An 18,145-nucleotide genomic window follows, 5' to 3' on the forward strand; every position below is an offset into this window, starting at 1 on the left:
TTCAGTGAGCTGGTAACAGAGCCAGAACTAAACGCTGAGTCTCCTGTTTCCCTGTCCAAGGCACTTTCCATACCCCAGGAGGACCTTTGGGATTTTAAGTACTGGCTTACCACTCCCCTTCCTTTACAAGGATAACTGAGGGTTGGCTCTGTCCATGCTCTTGAGGCACATACGACTGAATAATGAAAGAAATGGCAGGTGAGTCTGTAATTGGGTCACCCTAGATATCTACAGCCAGAAACATGAATAAGGCAAATGGAGGGCCTTGTGTGGAGTGACTAGGGAAGGCTCCAAGGGTGGAGGAGGAGCCAGGCAACGCTCCCTTAACCACCGTCCATGTACAAAACTCTTCCCAGGCAGAGGACGAGGACCATGGGCCAGAGTGAGAGCCCCCATCCCATGCTTCCCAGAGGATGAAAACCCTTCTCCATACCTGGACGCTACAGCTGACCAGCCGGCCAGGCCAGCTCTCTTCTCTGTGTCTGTCCTGTGCTCAACACCGGCATGTCCCACGAGGCTCGCAGTGAACACCGTGGGGCTCCTTCCAGGACTCCCGGGCTCAAGAAGCCGTCGTGCATAAATGGGCACTGTTGTCAGTCTCATGCTGGAGTGACCTTGTCCTCCCCCAGCACTCTTATTTCATTGCATAGCAGGATGAGTCTGCCCCCCTCCCTTCTCTATCTTCTATGCCCAGAACATAGTAGGGGCTCAATAAATGAATGAACAATGATGGCTTCTTCTCTAGTACATTTCAGAAGGCAGAAGTGGCCTGGGCTCTGCACCATGCCCAGCAGTTAGTCACATCAGCAGGCCAGGGGCCTTTCCCAGAATTGCGAAGGGCAACACTAACAGCCCTGGTCCCCACCCTAGAATGGGAAAACAGGTTTGCAACGCAGGTAAGGGCAACAGCCCCAGCCTGAACGCAGACACTCTCCCGACTCAGTCATGATCTCAAGGACCCAAATCCACATGTCTTCTGAGTTGGAGAAGTGGATCCCCGGTCCTTCATCCATTCTCTTGTGGAGGGTAACTGCTGGGCTATGGGGACACGGGCCCTTGGTCATTCCCTGGGCATTCAAACGCGCTCCATTGGAGTGAAACACTCCCCCACCTCAGGGAGCCCCAGCCTGATGGGGAGACCATTGTCCCTGCCCAGTGGTTTATAGGCAGGTGAGACACAGAGGATCCCAGGATGCTTAGAAAGGGGCCTATCAACCAAAGTAAACTCCTAGAGGGCACACTTAGGTAATAAACATCAAGGTGTTGAATGAGTTGGGAGCTCTGTGGATTCAGCAGTAAAGGAGGTTCATCAATTCACTAGGCTACGTAACATTGACCATCTCTGTGTCCCTCTCCAAAAAGAAGGAACTGGGTCATGTTTTAGGGGATCTGATTCTTGGGGGGATAGGGTGGCACTAAGCTATTTAAAAGGAAGGGCAGATGAGCCCTAGCCAGTGTGGCTCAGTTGGTTGATCAGGTAGGTTAAGTTCCAAAAGTCTGCCGCCACCCTCCTCCCCCACGCAACCCCAGCATTCTGGTCTCTCAAGAGGCTCTTTCCAGGGCACATGCCCTGGTTGCAGGCTCGATCCCCAGTAGGGGGTGTGCAGGAGGCAGCCGCTCAATGATTTCCTCTCATCATTGATGTCTCTCCCTCTCTGAAATCAATAGAAAAATATTTTTAAAAAAGGAAGTATATCCCAAAAGGAAACTCCACACCTATTCAAGAGTATGGGGTCCTCCCTGGGAGTGAGGAAAATGTTTGGGAACTAGATAGAGGCCAAGATTGGATGACATTGGGATGTACTAAATGCTACTGAACTGCTCACTTTAAAATGGTTAATTGTATGTTATGTGAATTTCACCTCAATAAAAAAACTCATCACTTAAAAAAAAAAAAAAAAAGCCCCTTCCAGATCAGATCACTCCAGGAAATGTTACATTCTGTCTCTTCCTCATGGAAACCCCAAGAGGGAGGCTTTGAAAAACCATGAAGACAAGGAACATATTGATATCCAACTTCAACTCGGTGTTTCCAAGTATCCCTTTGCCGATAGTACTACTTTGTGTCTAATGGACACACCTCCCGGGATGCTGGAGGCTTTCCCAGCAGAAGCAGGAAAGGGGCTGGAGACTGATCTGGTTGCAGTGAGTCTGCGTGTAGGGGAATGATGAACACTGTTAGATTGAGCCAGCCCAGGGGAAAACCTGAAAGCCAGAATGAGAACTTAATCCAATGAGCAAGGGGAAGCCAGGTTAGTTCTTGAGCAGGAGAGTGACGAGCCATGTCTTGATAGTAGAACAGTCACTTTTCCTGATCCACTTCCGCAAGGAGGCAGCCAAGAATTCCAAGGCCAGGCAGGGGGCTCAGAAGCAATTTGACTGGCAAGCGGAGATGTGCTGAATGAACACAGGGCTGCGGTGGCTCTGAGGGCCATTAAATGGAGTATGAATAGTGCCCCCTGGAGTTACACAGGTGGTGTCCCTTTTCTGGGCACATCTGGCTTCCAATCAGAGGAAAGCAGTAAATGGACTGACAAGGCCAAACCGAGTCCCAGTCTTTTAGTTTGAACAGTCCTCTTCTTTGACTTACCTACTGCTGTTATCAAACCATCCGAAGACCACTAATGGCTTAAACCAGCGTTTCTCGCAATTCTCTAGGTTGGCAGGACTCAGCTGGATGTTTCTGTACCATAAGGTATCAGCAGGGGAGGCTGTGTTCAGCTGGGAGGATGTCATTTGAATTTTTGGTGCTCTTGGCTGCAGCATTCAGTTCTACAAGTGGTCTCTCTTATTTAGTCCCGCACAAAACATTCAGTTCAACTCAAGCTTCCGGTTTGGGAATATGTCAGCTTGTTTCCAAGAGCAAAAGTGGAAGCTACCAAAATATTATTCTGCCACACTTTTTAAAAAAAATGTTTTTATTGATTTCAGAGAGGAAGGGAGAGGGAAACATCCATGATGAGAATCACTGATTGGCTCCCCCCCCCGCCCCCCCCCGGCCCAGGAGCCCGCAACCCAGGCATGTGCCCTTGGCTGGAATGGGACCTGGGACCCTTCAGTTCACAGGCTGATGTTGTATCCACTGAGCCACACCAGATAGGGCTACTCTGCCACATTTAATGAGTCAGAAGTCCAGCCCACACAGGAGATAGGACACACTGGCCATCTCTGGAGGTGATGTGCTGCACCTCCTTTGTCAGATGAGTGTAGGTTTCTAATAACATCGGAACAGAGTAAATATAAAGTGAGCTCTTCCCAGAAACAAATAGCCAGTTAAGATGAATTTCTTGGAATGAACATGGTTTGTCAAGAACAAAGGTGTTTATATCTCACACAGACCATCTGAGGGCAATGGAGCCAAAGTTGTGCAATGGCACAGGTTATTTTCTCCTCTTGGGCACAAATAAACAAACCCCCAAGCCCCAAAGCAGTGGTGGCATGACCTGCATCTATAAGTATTGCACAAGACACAAGATATTTCAGCACCGGGGACACTATTCATCACTAGACAGTCCTGTTTCTTCCTTAGTAACATTTATTGGTATTCGCTGAAGATGCCACAAAGGAAGTAGGCAATTATACTGCCCCCAACACTAGGAAGCAGTCTGAAAGAGGATGTCACACAAATCTATATCAAAAGGTGCTGAGGTCGCCCTACCTGGTTTGGCTCAGTGGATAGAGAGCAAGCCTGTGGACTGAAGGGTCCCGGGTTCGATTCTGGTCTAGGGTACATGCCTGGGTTGTGGGCTTGATCCCCAGTAGGGGGCATGCAGGAGGCAGCCAATCAGTGATTCTATATCATAGATGTTTCTATCTCTTACCCTCTCCCTTCCTCTCTGAAATCAATAAAGATATTTTTTTTAAAAAAAAAAAGGTGCTGAGGTAAAACCAGTGGAGATCCAACTGTCATTGCATGATCCCAATGCATAGCTAAAACGGTTTCTAAAATTCTAGAATTCCTAGCACACATCACATTTAGTTTTCATTAACAAGCAAAACCCCAGTAGTTTTGTACATATGTGCACCTGCGAGGCTGCAGGAAACGAATGTTCAAAGCCAGCGAGCCAGGCCTCTCCTTAGTTGTCATTTTCCCTCACTGAATGGGTTACCTGAGCCTGCACACACCAAGAACTAGCTGTCTTTCAGTTTGTGAAGGCAGGCAGGAGCCGGATCCCTGCTTTCTCAAATCAGAGTACTTTATTTTCTAACTCCCGTCCAGGAATGGACTTCAAGGGCTCAATTTTTCAGCTATACATGAATGTGTGCAGTTTCATTATGTGAATTTTAAAAGACTCAATACTTACATTTTCAAAAGCAAGGATCACTGCCGAGCTGAGGTGCTTGATCTTAGCACCTCATAAACAGTCTCTTTAATGTCATTTGGCTTCTCACGTGCTCTTCAAAGACAGGCAGGCGTGTTTAGGACCACCCTGAAAGTCACTTGGATCCAAAAAGCCACTTCTCACTTGTTTCATATTCCAGGAGGAATGTGTACTGTAAGCAAGCTGTAGTCTATTTTCCTATACTGGCTTTTCATATATAGTTTCAATCTTGACCTTGAACTTCACTTGAGGACATTCCTAACCCCAGCTAGGCCTGCCCAGAACGAAAGGGATAAACCAAAGCTGAGGACAAGTCAAAGCATCGTCCTGCTATATCAAGGGCACACCATGTTTGAAATTAAATGACTATTCCCTGATGAGAAAGAAATGGGAAGCCAGGAACAGAGGCTACCAGACAGCACTGTCAAGTATGGAACTTGGAATCTGAGAAGCAGGGCCCTCATTCCGTTCCTGCATCTCAGCAGCAAGACCTGAGCTGCAATTTTCTCACGTGGAAAAGGGACAGAATACCCACCTTGCAGTGATGTTGTGTGAGGACTAAAGGAAACCACGTAAAGGAAGGGCTTACTGAACAGTTTATTCCTAAATCAGCAGCAGAGCCAGAATGGGCACAGCTTTTACTTCCTGGGTTAGGTCTCTGGCCCCCACCTGCTGCTTACAGAATCAACTAACATCCTTTGTCCAAAAGTTTTCACCAGTTCCATTATTTTTCCTGCAGTGGAAGCCACTAGAAGAAGCATGGGAGCCGGTGGCTAAAGCAAGGAAACCTAACTAGGAGAGGATTGGTCAGGAGCCAGATCCAGCAATAACGCCAGACTTGCTCTTCTAACGAAGGAGCCTAAGCAGCTGAGATTCTTCCGTGCAGATAAAAAAGGAGTCAGAGAGGATAGACGGTTTTCCTACAAGTTGACAAGAAAGTTTAACACTGTTCCTATACTTGTGATTTAAACCAGAGAAATCCTTTTACAGTAGGTCCTCGAATAACACCATTTCGTTCAATGTCATTTTGTTGTAAGTTGACGAGATGTGGCAGGAACTTAACTCTGTTTATGTCAATTAGCTATGGTACAACTGGTTTTGTTAACATCGTTTCACTTAAAGGCGCAGAACCTATTGATAATGTTAAGTGAGAACTTACTGTATCCTTATGTAAAGAAAGGGGGGTGGCAATCAGTAGAGGTTGGGGACCCGGACTGTGCACAAAGCTTCAAGTGCCTTGACCTCTCACCATTCTATTCCCATGGTCAATATTACCTACTTCAATGGTCTCAAAATGTGAAAGCATAATTTCCCTTTGATGCAAATATTTAGAACCGTGAGATTTGGGCACACATCATCCACTAAGAAAAATGTTAAGCGTCATTTTATTTAAGCTTCTCTTTGTGCGACCCTCCACCCCTCATAAGTGGCACACAGGACTCTTAATTTTGCAAAGGAGGACCCTTAGCTGCCCGTAGGGATGGGTTCTCACCACTACTGGCCATGGTGAGCAAAACCACCCCAGCAAATACAAACCCCACCCTCCTCCTTTCCATCATAGAGATAAGTGCCCAACCTCCCTTCCCCTGCACTGGGTAAACGCTGCAGGAAAATAGAGCTACTTTCAGGAATCATGCAACCCGAGAGTCAATGATTAGAGGTGATACAGCTCACTATTGGCTAATGAGCTGGAGATGAGAAGGGAGACACCTCTTCCCACCTTTCCACAAGCATCAATTAATTGTAGCCCATCTATCCTAACTTCCTACTGATTCATTTGCCCTTGAAATCAGAGGAAATGAGCTTAATGAAAAAAATGACTAATACTGACTAGTCCTTGCTACACTACACATACCTATTAGCTGGAACCAAAGTAAGGCCGAGAATTTATTCCACCACCTGGACAAGTTCAGAATAAGCATACCCTCTGCAGATCGGCTGCATCACAGAGAAGAGATATCCCACAGCCACAAACCACACCCCTCGATAGTTTACCGTTAGAGAACACAGACCCCAAGTGCATTTCCTATTAGTAGCAGGTGAGCTGCACCATTTCGTAATAAGACCTCCTGGGTGAAACAGACGTAAGCAGAGAACATGCTTTATTGAGTAGATATAGAACAGCACATTCTACCACATGTGGGGAAGGGTTAGCTTCAATAAAAGGCCTTTACCCTTTAAGAAAACCCCCAGTGAAGTTGCTTTTGGATAAATTTTAACAGTGACACTGAAACTGGCAGGGAGCTGCCACTGAACATGCTTAAAATGAGCTCCCCTCAACCCACAGTGAATATTAAGTAGTGTACAGAGATGACAAGAGAAAGGCACAAATGACCAGAGTCGGGATTGTGGTGAGGGCTCCGTAAGAAGACAGCAGTGTTACAGGCGATCAAGTTGGGAAGGGTGACATGTCACACATCAAAAGCTGCCCCAAAATAGCAGGTTATAATGGGCTAGAGAGAAATTAGAGGGAGCATTTCTTCCTTCACTTAAATACCACCAAAGATAGGAGATCAGAGAAGAGGGGGACGGTGGCGAATCCCAGGAAGGAAATGGAGGAGTTCTTGGATGGGCATAAGCACTTGAGCCTAGAGGAGGGGTGAGGCACTGCTGAAAAGAGAAGCAAACTCTGGCGGGTGGCCATTCTGCCTTGCTGAGTCATGGGTGGAGAGACTTTCAATTAGTTTCCACTTCTCCGGGGATGTTCAGACAGAAATCAGTGCAACTTATGTGAAATAAAGGTGTGCGAGGTCAGACTGGTACTGGTGAAATGGCTTTGCAGTTAATGAACCAGTCCACATGCCGTATGAAAGGGAGAGCGGGAAATTATTTTGGCACCTGCAATCACAATGGGGGCGTGGAGTCAGGAGGGAGGAAAACATTTACTATTGGGCACTTTCTGGTGAGGCAAAAAGCATTCATTCCCTTCCACCAAGACACGGCCCACTGCCCACAGGTGAACTCGACACAGAATCTCCGCCTCTTCCCTCTCTCCCTCTCATTCGCACAGAGGATGTGCTGTTCTCAAGACTAATCCCTGGGGGAAGCTTCAAAAGGATTTGGCTCTGGTCAGCCTGACACTGATCAAAACGAGTCTTTCCATAAAAATGGAGGAAAATATTTAAAGTGAGATGAAACCCAAAAGGAATGGACCCCTCCCAGCACACACGCGCTCAGTGTTACCTCTTCCCCGCCCGTCCAAAACACACGTGTAAGGAATAATTGGAAAGGTCCCGGCAGTGGCAACTATATTTGGAGGTCTGGCGACCAGGCGGCAAGAAGCACTATTACAAGTTTAGAAGACACAACACAACCTCATGGGCTAGAGAGCATGAGGAGAGAACCGGTGACTGGACAGGGACAGGACCAAACAGAACACCTTGGGTCAGTGCTATGAGGGACCTGCGCTCAAGTCTAATATAGATCCCATCCGGGCAACCTCACTGAGGCCGAAACAACAGTTCCTCAGAACCAGCGTCTGCAGTGCACATGGAGGTCGGAGCCAGGACAGTCCTGAGGGGATGGCCTTCCCAAAGGGTACTGTACTTGCCAATCACAAGAGCGACAGAAATGACAGACAGATCCCTAGGGTACGGATTCCTACTGCTGGGGTTCGCTGGCTCAGGTAACAGGTCACTTTAAGTGCCCTTGGGAGGGGTCCATTTTAAACAGCTGGGATCCATGGTTTTATTGGAATTGGATCTCTTGGCCTCTTTGGCTATCCACTCATCAATCAGGTCCTAGAGGAGAAAAATGGGGAAAATTACACACATTAAACTAAAATGGCATGATACATGAATTCCAACATGACTGTTAGCAAAGGAGGACTCACCAAAGGTTTAATAATATACTAAGGTGTAAAAAATTATCTTTAACTTACAAAATGCTTTACTAGCGAATCCATTCTTCCTACTACATACAGCCTTAGTAATAGCTGAAAATCATTATTCATCTTCCCTAACGATAAATATGAGCCAACTAAAAATATTTTAAATGGCCTAGCCTATGTGGCTCAGTGGATAAGCATCAACCTATGAACCAGGGGTCACAGCTCCATTTCCCATCAGGGCACATGCCAAGTTGCAGGTTCGATCCTCAATGGGGGACAAGCAGGAGGCAGCTAAACAATGATTCTCTCTCATCATTGATGTTTCTATCTCTCTCTCCCTCTCCCTTCCTCTCTGAAATCAATAAAAAAATATTTTTTTAAAATTGAAAATGGATTTGAGATAGCTTTCTGGAAGGAATTTAAAACCACTTTCACAAGCCCTGGAGTTTATTCATTCCACTCTACAGATGAGTAATTTTCTCCAATCTAAGAAAATTATTGAATGCTAGAAGTGTTGTACAACATACAGCTGCTTAACTAGTGCCATCCAGATGAGACAGGAGCTACCAAAGCTTCTGATAGGATAAGGTAGGATAAGCCGATGGAGGCATCACTGCACGCTAAAGAAATGAGTCCATATAAAAAGATGCACATAGTCAAACTCCTTCAAGAAGGGAAGGTTACCTTCCCTTAGGATGAGTAAGGCCCCACACTAACAGTGTTAGTGTTAGTCCTCTGCTGTTTAGGCTTCCAGGGACATTTATTAATGTGCAAGCAGTTGATAAAAACTTACCTGTCTCTTTAAAACTAGGTGTTTTCCTTTCCAATACTTGAGCATCTGAAGGGCTTGCAGAGTGCTGACAATGTCCACAGGATTCACAGCTGTCTCCTGGCTAATTTCTGAAACAGAAGATCTATTAAGAACCTGGCCAAAATGCAGACTCCCTGATCCAGTCCCCTCCTAAATCCCTCCCCCTTACAGGATATGCAAATGATCTCCAGATGGTTGGAGCATTTGATACTCAACCCAACCTGCTCAGAAAAAGTTTATGAAGCATTCATTTGACCAGTCCAAGTAACTACGAAAACAGACATTACAGCAAGAAACCCCTCTTGGCCCCTGCAGAAATCAAGTTCAAAGACCCATATTCAGTGGGCCTCCTGTTAGGTCCAGAGAAAACACAGAATGGGGCATTATCTTTGCAGGTTACAAAGCACGAATAGGGCCAAGTGGAGAAGTTAAAATATTCAGTGGAGTTAACATCTTGGGTAACAACCATTCTAGAGTCAAAAACCAACCTTTGATAGAAATCTCTTTGCCTTGGAAATTATGCAGGTAACGAAGCAGCACTTCTTTCCAGTAACTGCGATAGCTTATGAGCCCCAGATCTGAGAGGGGACGTTCTGGGGAGCCAACTTTTTCTTCCACTTTGGAAAGCAAATAACCTGCCAGGGAACAAACACACAGGCTTTTTTTTAGCAATACCATATCCCATCCTAAGAGAAAAGAACAATGTGCCAACATGAAGTCGTATGGAAGTACTCTGCAGTACCAGGCAGAGTTCAGTCAACTTCATTCATTCAGTGGAATACTATATAGCTGTTGTAGAGTACGCTGCCTCTGAATAAGCAAAAGGGGAAGAATGTATATTTGCATTTACTATAATAGACACTGAAAATTCTGAAAGACTAATAGAAACTTTAATAGCAATGGTTATCTGTAGGTGTGAGTTAGGAACAGGATACATAAGAATTGGGATGGGAAGCCATTTCATTACATAGCTTTTATTTTTCACATTTTGAACTTTAATAGATTATCGGAACTATACCTGAAGAGGGCATGAAAGCGCTACTACACTCTTACCTCATACCTTGCCTTGTGCATCTTTCACTTGGAGGTTTATATATTTGCCTATCATATCCTTCAATAAACTGGTAAAAGCCCTGATGAATTTTCCTGAAGATCTAATAGTCCTGAGATTGCCTTCCCTTAATGTAATCCAATTACCTTAAAAAGATTTTCAGTGAGAAACCTCTAAAGATGAAGAGCTAAGAAAGAAAGTTTCTCAGTCATTCATGCTCTTTCAATGCTATAAAGTCTTTGCAACAAAGTACTAATACATGCTACAACATGGATGAACCTCGAGAACTTATACTACATGAAAGAAGCCACACAGACAAGAGCAGACTATATGCTTCCTTTTACATGAAATGTCCAGAATGGGAAAATTCATGGAGACAAAAAGTAGATTAGTCCATAACACTGTAATAACTATGTATGGTGTCCCATGGGTATTAGACTTCTGAGATAATCATTTCATAATTATATAAATGTCTAATAACTATGCTGTATACCTGAAACTACTATGTCAACTGTAATGGGGAAAAATTTAAAGTATTTTTAAAAAGGTTAGCCCTGGCTGGCGGCTCAGTTGGTTGGAGTATCATCCCACAGCAAAGACTGCAGGTTCGATTCCCAGTCAGGTCACATACCTAGGTTGCAGGTTTGACCCCTGGTTGGGGCATGTATAGGAGGCAACCAATTGATGCCCCCCCCCTTCTCTAAATCACATTTAAAAAACAAAAACAAAACACCCAAAAACAAAACCACATCCTTGGGTGAGGATTTTTAAAAAGTAGATTAGTAGATGCTAAAACTGGTGAGATGGGGAACTGGGAAATCAATCATTGCTAATAAAAAAGATTTTTTTGGAGGGGAAGATGAAAATCTCAACCTGGATTGTGAAGACTATTGCACAACTCTAAATGTAGTAAAAAAAAATCACTGAATTTTACATTTAAAATGGATGAATGTATGGCATGTAAATAACACCTCAGTAAAGTTGCTTTAAAAAAAGATTTTTTCAGTATCACCCACGAAGTAGTTTGGGGGGGGGAAGGGGGGACCCGAATCTCAAGAAGCCTCTATCTAAACATTTACAATTAACACTATAGGACACAGTCAGCAAAATTCAGTCTGGGAAATACTGGAAAATGAACCTGCTTTCTGCAACAACTAAATAGCAAAGAAAAAGAGATGGAGTGGGAACTTTCAGATTAAAAATGTTTTACAAGCCACATCTATCAATTCCAATATATCAAATCTATCTGGATCTGAGTAACAATAAGAACAAAAATCACAATATAAGGATATTTTGAAGACTATAATTTATATTAAGAACTTTTTTGGGTGTTCTTATATGTAAGAGATCTTATCTTTTAGCAATATTAAAATAACTGAGGGTGGGAATATAAGTAAACCAAGATTCGTGCACCGTGGGGTCCCTCGGCCTGTCTTGCACCCTCTCGCTATCTGGGACCCCTTGGGGATGTTGCAGTGCCCGAAGCAGCAGGAGGCCAGGGAGAAGCCCAAACCGGGGCCGGGCGCCTGCTTATCCCAGCCCCCTGTGCCTGCCACCTAGCCAGCAGCGCTTTCTGCTGCAGCGGCTCCCAGCTGTGAGCCTGGTTTCTGGCTGAGTGGCACTCCCCCTGTGGGAGCACAGTGACCACCAGGGGGCAGCTCCTGCATTGAGCATCTGTTCCCTGATGGTCAGTGCACATCATAGCGACAGTTCGATTGGTCGCTTAAGCTTTTATATAGATAGAAGATAGACAGATTATTCTACTTTTGTATATGTTTGAAAATTTCCATAAAAATCATGCTGGTAATAGGTGTTACCCATTAAAGATATGTAATCTCCCCTCCCCCCCAAACCCCCCCCCCCCCCCCCAGAATTCTAATTTGGACTAAAGCATGTGGAATGACAGTGAACGCAGTAAGATACAGTTGATTCTCATTATTCACTGTACTTATGTTCTAAAAAGTCACTGCAAACACTGAATTATAAAATACTGAATCATTGCTCCTAGGAAAATAGAATTAGGTTCCTGCAAGCCTCTGGTCACATTTTCATCAACCAATCAATATGTAACCTTTTTATGTATTTCTGTTTAACAACACTTCAACAGATATTGTTGATACAGTAACTTTGAACTTACAGCACAATAACCTATCCCGAATGAAGTGTAATACATATTTCTCTGTAATGTACATCAAAGCCTTTCTAGACAGTATTTCAGCACTATGAAAAATATGACACTAACAGACCCTTGAAAGAACACTTGATTACACCGAGACAGCTGAAACAAGGCACCTGTTTGACCTCAGATAGAAATGTGTGGTGACTTTTTTGCTGCTACACACATACCCACAAATGGCAGCAAAAGTACTGCTGCCAATACTCTGCCAAGAATACTGATTTTGGGGTTACAAATACAGCTCTAGGTAGTAGGCAAATTCCCAAATACAGAAGCCATAATTAATGAGCCCCAAAGCCTCGATCAGGTATACAGGCTGCCTCTAGAAAAGCCCTTACAAAACTGAAATCCCTAACACCCACGAACAGATTTGATGCCTTACGCATGTATGTGCTGTTCATAAATCCCAAGCTGGGATCATCCTAACAACCTTACTTTATTCTCCTCTAATCTCCTACCAAGCTCAGGGTCCTGTATTCAATGTGTACCAGGCCAACTGATGATATTCAGGTTCTGCCGACTTACTCGTTCACTTAGTACCAGTATACACAGGCCACGCCAGGAATTGTAGGGACCACAGGACAAAAAGACAATATTCACGTGTTCCCTGCCATTCGGAGCTTAGCAGTTTCACTTACTGAAATCAATGAGCATCTTGCCATAGCCCTGCCTCATGTACTGAGGCATAGTAAGGATACAGGATACATTGTAGTTGAGGAATGAATTCTTCTCCTAAAATCAAGAACAGATGAGCAGGTGTCAGCAGACAGATACAAAATAAGGCTGCTTGCAAAATATCTGGCTAACCAGTCCTGGGAGTGGCTGTCCGGCTCACAGCTGTTACACACTCTTTATGATGGCCAAGCCATTAACCCCAGGGTTTCCCCAGCTCGGAGACCTCCAGTCTCTCTTAAGGGGGCTGACTCTGGGCTTTTTATAGTCACAGAGCAGGGCCAAACGGATTAGACTGCAGAGTCAGGCTAGGGCAGCTCCTTCAAAAGCAATTTCTCAAAAGGGGGCTGGTTGCCTACTGAAGAGAGAGATCCCAAACAGTAGTCCCCATTCTGGAAGGAGGTCAAAAACAATCCAATCATATATTGTAGGATCCCATTTATGCAAAATGTCTAGAACAGAGACAGAAGGGCTGGGAGGGGTTGAGTGGAAATAGGGAGTAATGCTTATGGGTACGGGCCTTACCGAGGTAATGAAAATTGCACAACTCTGCGACCACACTGAAGATCACTGTACACTTTAAATGAGTGAATTGTACGGTATGGGAATTGTGTTTTTAATAAATTTGTTATCTTAAAAAGTCATAAACACATTCTGGCTTTGAGTCTTTAGAGGCACTGTGGCATTATCATGGGAAGAACCCAGTTTTTTTTGTGTTTTTGTTTTTTTCCAAAAAATATGGCAAAAGGAATATACTCCTGGTTTCGAGCTAATAACATAGAAGAGGGCAAAGCCAGGAGAGTTGGCTTGACTACAAGTTGTGGGCTTGTGGGTTAGTAGGCAGGGCTCTGGCCAGTAATTAATAGGCATGTCCAACCCTCGAGTCCAGAAATGAATAAACCAGAAGCTTTTAATAAAGAATGGCACATTTTCATTAAACCATCTTTGACATGGATTTTCCTTTTTTTTTTTTTTAAAGGGAAGGGCTGTCATCATTACCCAGAATATGACCTTTTCCTGTCAGTGATTTGCATTCCCAGTGCAAACATCAATCACCCTGCTCAGACCATTAGCTTCTTAATCTCCAGATCCTGCTGACCTTGGAAAAATACCCAATCAGGTGACAGCCAGTGTTGTCCGCTTCTGTCATAACATAGAACAGGAAGGGCTCCACATCATAATATAATGTTTTGTGGTCCAGGAAAAGCTTGGCCAACAGGCACAGGTTTTGGCAATAGATCTGGAAGCAGAAAAACAGAGTTCATGTGTGGGCAAGTGACTCCTGAACTTATCAGATAAAGGCCTAAAATTACAGATCAGACCATTGTAGTTAATGAAGCAGAAAGTGTGTATTTTGGCCAACAGACGAGTTCTATCTTCTTTACAAGGTGAGATGGACACAAAACAAATTCCTTCTGAAACCTGTCAATGTACAACCACCCCCCTTTCTTAGGTCACCACTTTTTACCTTGTTTTTCTTGCCATCCACTTCAAACACGGATATTGAACCTTTGCGATATATCTCATCACCAGGTGGGTGTTTCCACACACACTTGGCCTGCAAGAGAATGGAACGGACATTAGGGAAACCAACTTCCCAGCAAGATTGCTGCTCAGAAGCGAAAAAGAACTACAATTTTAGTCAGCTGAGATGACAAATAGCTGAACACACTTGAGAACATGTAGTAAAACAAGATGTTTTCAGTATAACAATTTAAGGCTTCTAAGTCACTGTAATATATTTAGGATATTTTCTAGCAGTTTGGAGTGTTTTCTGGGTTATATTCTGGCATCGTTTCAATCCAGGAGATTAAAACCATCTACTACATAAAAGCCAGATAAATAAAAATAGCCTTGCTTATTAGAAAATGCCTTGCAACAACAGGAAATCCTTAAGCAGCTTATTTCAAGCAGCTTAGAGTTAAGATCGGAGTGCTTTACTCTCACCTTTACCAATAACTGCTCTGGTTGCCCCAAGTGTCCCCTTTGTTACATAAGGAAGTAGGAGCAAATCCTTCTGTGCAAAAAAAAAAAGGGGGGGGGGAGGCAAGGCAGCTTGCAGCAGGAAGCTGGGGTGGAGGGTGGCCCCCAGCAGCGCCGGCAGGGCACTTGGCCACAAGGGGGCACAAGGTACCCCTTTCCTTACTCTCAATTGTTAACAGATGTAAAGCAGCCAGCCAGCCATTGCTGTAAATCAGGGATTTTCAACCTTTTCCATCTCATGCACACATAAACTAATTACTAAAATTCTGCAGCATGCCAAAAAGTATATTTTTTATCAATCTGACAAAAAAAGGTATAGTTTTGATTGTAATTACCTATCCTTTTTGTTCCAAGGTTACTTTTTAAAAAATATATATTTTGATTTTTTTACAGAGAGGAAGGGAGAGGGATAGAGGGTTAGAAACATCAATGAGAGAGAAACATCGATCAGCTGCTTCTTGCACACCTCCTACTGGGGATGTGCCCGCAACCAAGGTACATGTCCTTGACCGGAATCAAACCCAGGACCCTTCAGTCCGCAGGTCGATGCTCTATCCTTGAAAATCAACCAGTTAGGGCCAAGGTTACTTCTTAAAAAATCAGGCCTACACTTGTTTATAAGAATTTCTGGTTCCAAGAATTAACCAATCAGCTCTAGCTGGTGTGGCTCAATAGGTTGGGCGCTGTCCCATGCACCAAAAGGTTGCCCATTCAATTCTGGTCACATGCCGAGGTTGCTCATATGCTCAGGTTGTGGGCTCAATCCCTCGTTGGGGGTGTTAAGAGCTGATCAATGTTACTCACATTTCTCTCTCTCTCTCTCCCTCCTCTCTCTCTAAAAAAAAGGTATAGTTTTGATTGTAATTACCTATCCTTTTTGTTCCAAGGTTACTTTTTAAAAAATATATATTTTGATTTTTTTACAGAGAGGAGGAGGGAGAGGGATAGAGAGTTAGAAACATCGATGAGAGAGAAACATCGATCAGCCACCTCTGCACACCTCCTACTGGGGATGTGTCTGCAACCAAGGTACATGCCTTTGACCGGAATCGAACCTGGGACCTTTCAGTCACAGGTCCCATGCACCAAAAGGTTGCCCATTCAATTCTGGTCACATGCCGAGGTTGCTCATATGCTCAGGTTGTGGGCTCAATCCCTCGTTGGGGGTGTTAAGAACTGATCAATGTTACTCTCACATTTCTCTCTCTCTCTCCCTCCCTCCTCTCTCTCTAAAAATCAATAAACTATTCTTAAAAAAGAATCAACTAATCAAATGCAAACTTATTATGCAACCTGACCAATAAGATGCAGCTCTATTAGATGACCTACATGTTCAAGACAGGGCATTCACACTGGACAGACGGCTATTGTGTTGCCTGTCTTTTTTGTATTTTACAATCTAAGAGGAAAGATGCCAGTGCTTCTGACTAAATAGTCAATTATTGTATGTTTTAAAAAGTTCTTGCAGCACACCAGTTGAAAATCATTGCTGTAAATAGGTGAATTCTTGAAAGGTTTTATGTAAATACATTTAGAAAGCATATGTACATATCCAGAACATTTTCCATTATATTTTTATTGTGACTTTTGGTCAACTTAAGAATCATGACCTAATTTGTCACATGCAAATCAAAATATTAATTGGAACTGCTTTGAAAAAGTTTCATCTATAGTGTGTCCCTATCACCACCACCCCTTTACTCATGTGGCTTTTCCCAAAAACGGACAAACTAACACAATTAGTTTAGAAACAGAAGCCAAACCGGGCCCAATCAATGATTATGCCTGAAGCAATAGGAATCAGAAGTATGGCTTACTAGGTAAAGTAGGTTTTTATTTCCTGAAATTTGGTTTTTGTAATTCATATAATACAGTAGAGATCCTCAAAAATTCAGAATGTTTACTTGACCTTCAGATTTATCCAGACCCTGTTTTCTCCACCTATTACTAGTTCTTGCCCCCTTTGGCTGTTTTATTGGTTAGTGCCACTAAATAACCAGAAACAAAAAGAAAAAATGGCAAAAATGGTAAGTAGTTCACATCAATAAAAATAGCAGTCTTACTTTCACATAGCAAAACCATACTTTAGTTTATCTCCATGGTCTACACTCATGGAGACCAGTCCTTCTGATACCACCCTCCCCTGTGCCCTAGTGTCCCCACCAGTCTTTGCCCATCACCTCCCCTCCAGCACGCTTTTCTCACCCCAAGTCAAGCGTGCCAGAGTCTGAAGGGCTTCATTCATAGGAGTGGTTTTGGGCCACAATGCTACAGATTGTGTGCTTCAGAGTTAGAAACACACACAAAGAAAGTATCACCAAACTGGGGAGAGGAATGTAAGAACAGAAACCATGGGAAGCCTGGATTATGAAGGTTCACCATATGGAAACCTTGGGAAGTAAAGATGGAAGGGGAAGGAGAGACACCCTAAAAGGCCTAGAGCCAAATTATGTTAGGACAATAGAAACAAGATAAAAGAAAGGTTTCCCTGTCTGAAAGAGTTATCTCTGTCCCTTACCCTTTCCTCAATCCTACTCCATGGCAGAAAGTCCCTTTAAGACTTTAATTCCACAACCAGGGAAAGAAAGGTGGCTTAAAGTGGCAAAATAGCTAATAAGCATATTTGTCAACAATAAAATCAGATTCAAGTCTTTATTCCTAAAAGAAGGATGTTCTGAAACGAAAAAAAGCAATAAACAACTTCAGAAGGCACCAAAGGACCCATTCTGTTAATGAAGTCGATTTTCATCTAATTTGCAATACTTAAAAACTAAGGGCAGAGGTCATCCATCTGCAAAAGAACAATGGAAAAGAGCAAGCAGCAAGAAAAAAAGACAGGGAGGTGTGTATGACAGGATGTGGATAAAGGCCATTGGCTGCTTTAAGTGCTACCCAGCACCAGCCAAGCCACAGGCTGTGTACCACCACCCTAATGTGGCCTTTGATTTCCTATGCCTTCATCCCATTCCTGTGGACCACTGAGAGGTGCTTCGATAATTGTCATTAAGACACATGTCAAAATGTAGAGATCCTATTGCTTACTGCCAACGTGATCATGAAACCCAGACAACTTACCATGTGCCGGCGGAGTATCGTTTGGCTCTTCATGTACTTTAAACAGAATTCACACATATAGAGCCGTCCGAGTCGGGCATATTCTTCAGGATAGGGAGAATGGTACCAAGTATCAAGCTCATAGCGACCGAAAGCTATTGTTTTAATCATGTTGCTCCCCTCTGTGATTTGGCCTTGCAGCCTTAACTTCTCCTATTGTACAGAAGAAACCAAAAGTCAAAGGAGG

At 43.7% G+C, this 18,145-nt stretch overlaps 2 protein-coding genes across 6 annotated transcripts in view; one reads left to right on the forward strand and one right to left on the reverse strand.

Moving 5' to 3' along the window:
* TAC4 (tachykinin 4 (hemokinin)) overlaps positions 1 to 1,033 on the forward strand; it is a 10,068-nt gene extending 9,035 nt beyond the window's left edge. Inside the window, exon 3 of the mRNA XM_015570809.1 lies at positions 357 to 1,033. Within this exon, the coding sequence (XP_015426295.1) occupies positions 357 to 580 (224 nt within the window). The 3' untranslated portion in view covers positions 581 to 1,033. The remainder of the gene's footprint in view (positions 1 to 356) is intronic.
* Positions 1,034 to 6,407: 5,374 nt separating this feature from the next.
* KAT7 (K(lysine) acetyltransferase 7) overlaps positions 6,408 to 18,145 on the reverse strand; it is a 33,801-nt gene continuing 22,063 nt past the window's right edge. For all 5 annotated transcript variants that reach the window (XM_015570855.1, XM_006774238.2, XM_006774237.2 and 2 more), the window contains 7 exons: positions 17,920 to 18,111; positions 14,330 to 14,419; positions 13,961 to 14,101; positions 12,828 to 12,921; positions 9,451 to 9,597; positions 8,945 to 9,051; positions 6,408 to 8,062 (listed from right to left, as the gene is read on the reverse strand). In XM_015570855.1, coding sequence (XP_015426341.1) covers positions 7,961 to 8,062; positions 8,945 to 9,051; positions 9,451 to 9,597; positions 12,828 to 12,921; positions 13,961 to 14,101; positions 14,330 to 14,419; positions 17,920 to 18,111 — 873 coding nt within the window. In that variant the 3' untranslated portion in view covers positions 6,408 to 7,960. The remainder of the gene's footprint in view (positions 8,063 to 8,944; positions 9,052 to 9,450; positions 9,598 to 12,827; positions 12,922 to 13,960; positions 14,102 to 14,329; positions 14,420 to 17,919; positions 18,112 to 18,145) is intronic.

Source organism: Myotis davidii, unplaced genomic scaffold, assembly GCF_000327345.1.
Source record: "Myotis davidii unplaced genomic scaffold, ASM32734v1 scaffold327, whole genome shotgun sequence".
Lineage (NCBI taxonomy): Eukaryota > Metazoa > Chordata > Mammalia > Chiroptera > Vespertilionidae > Myotis > Myotis davidii.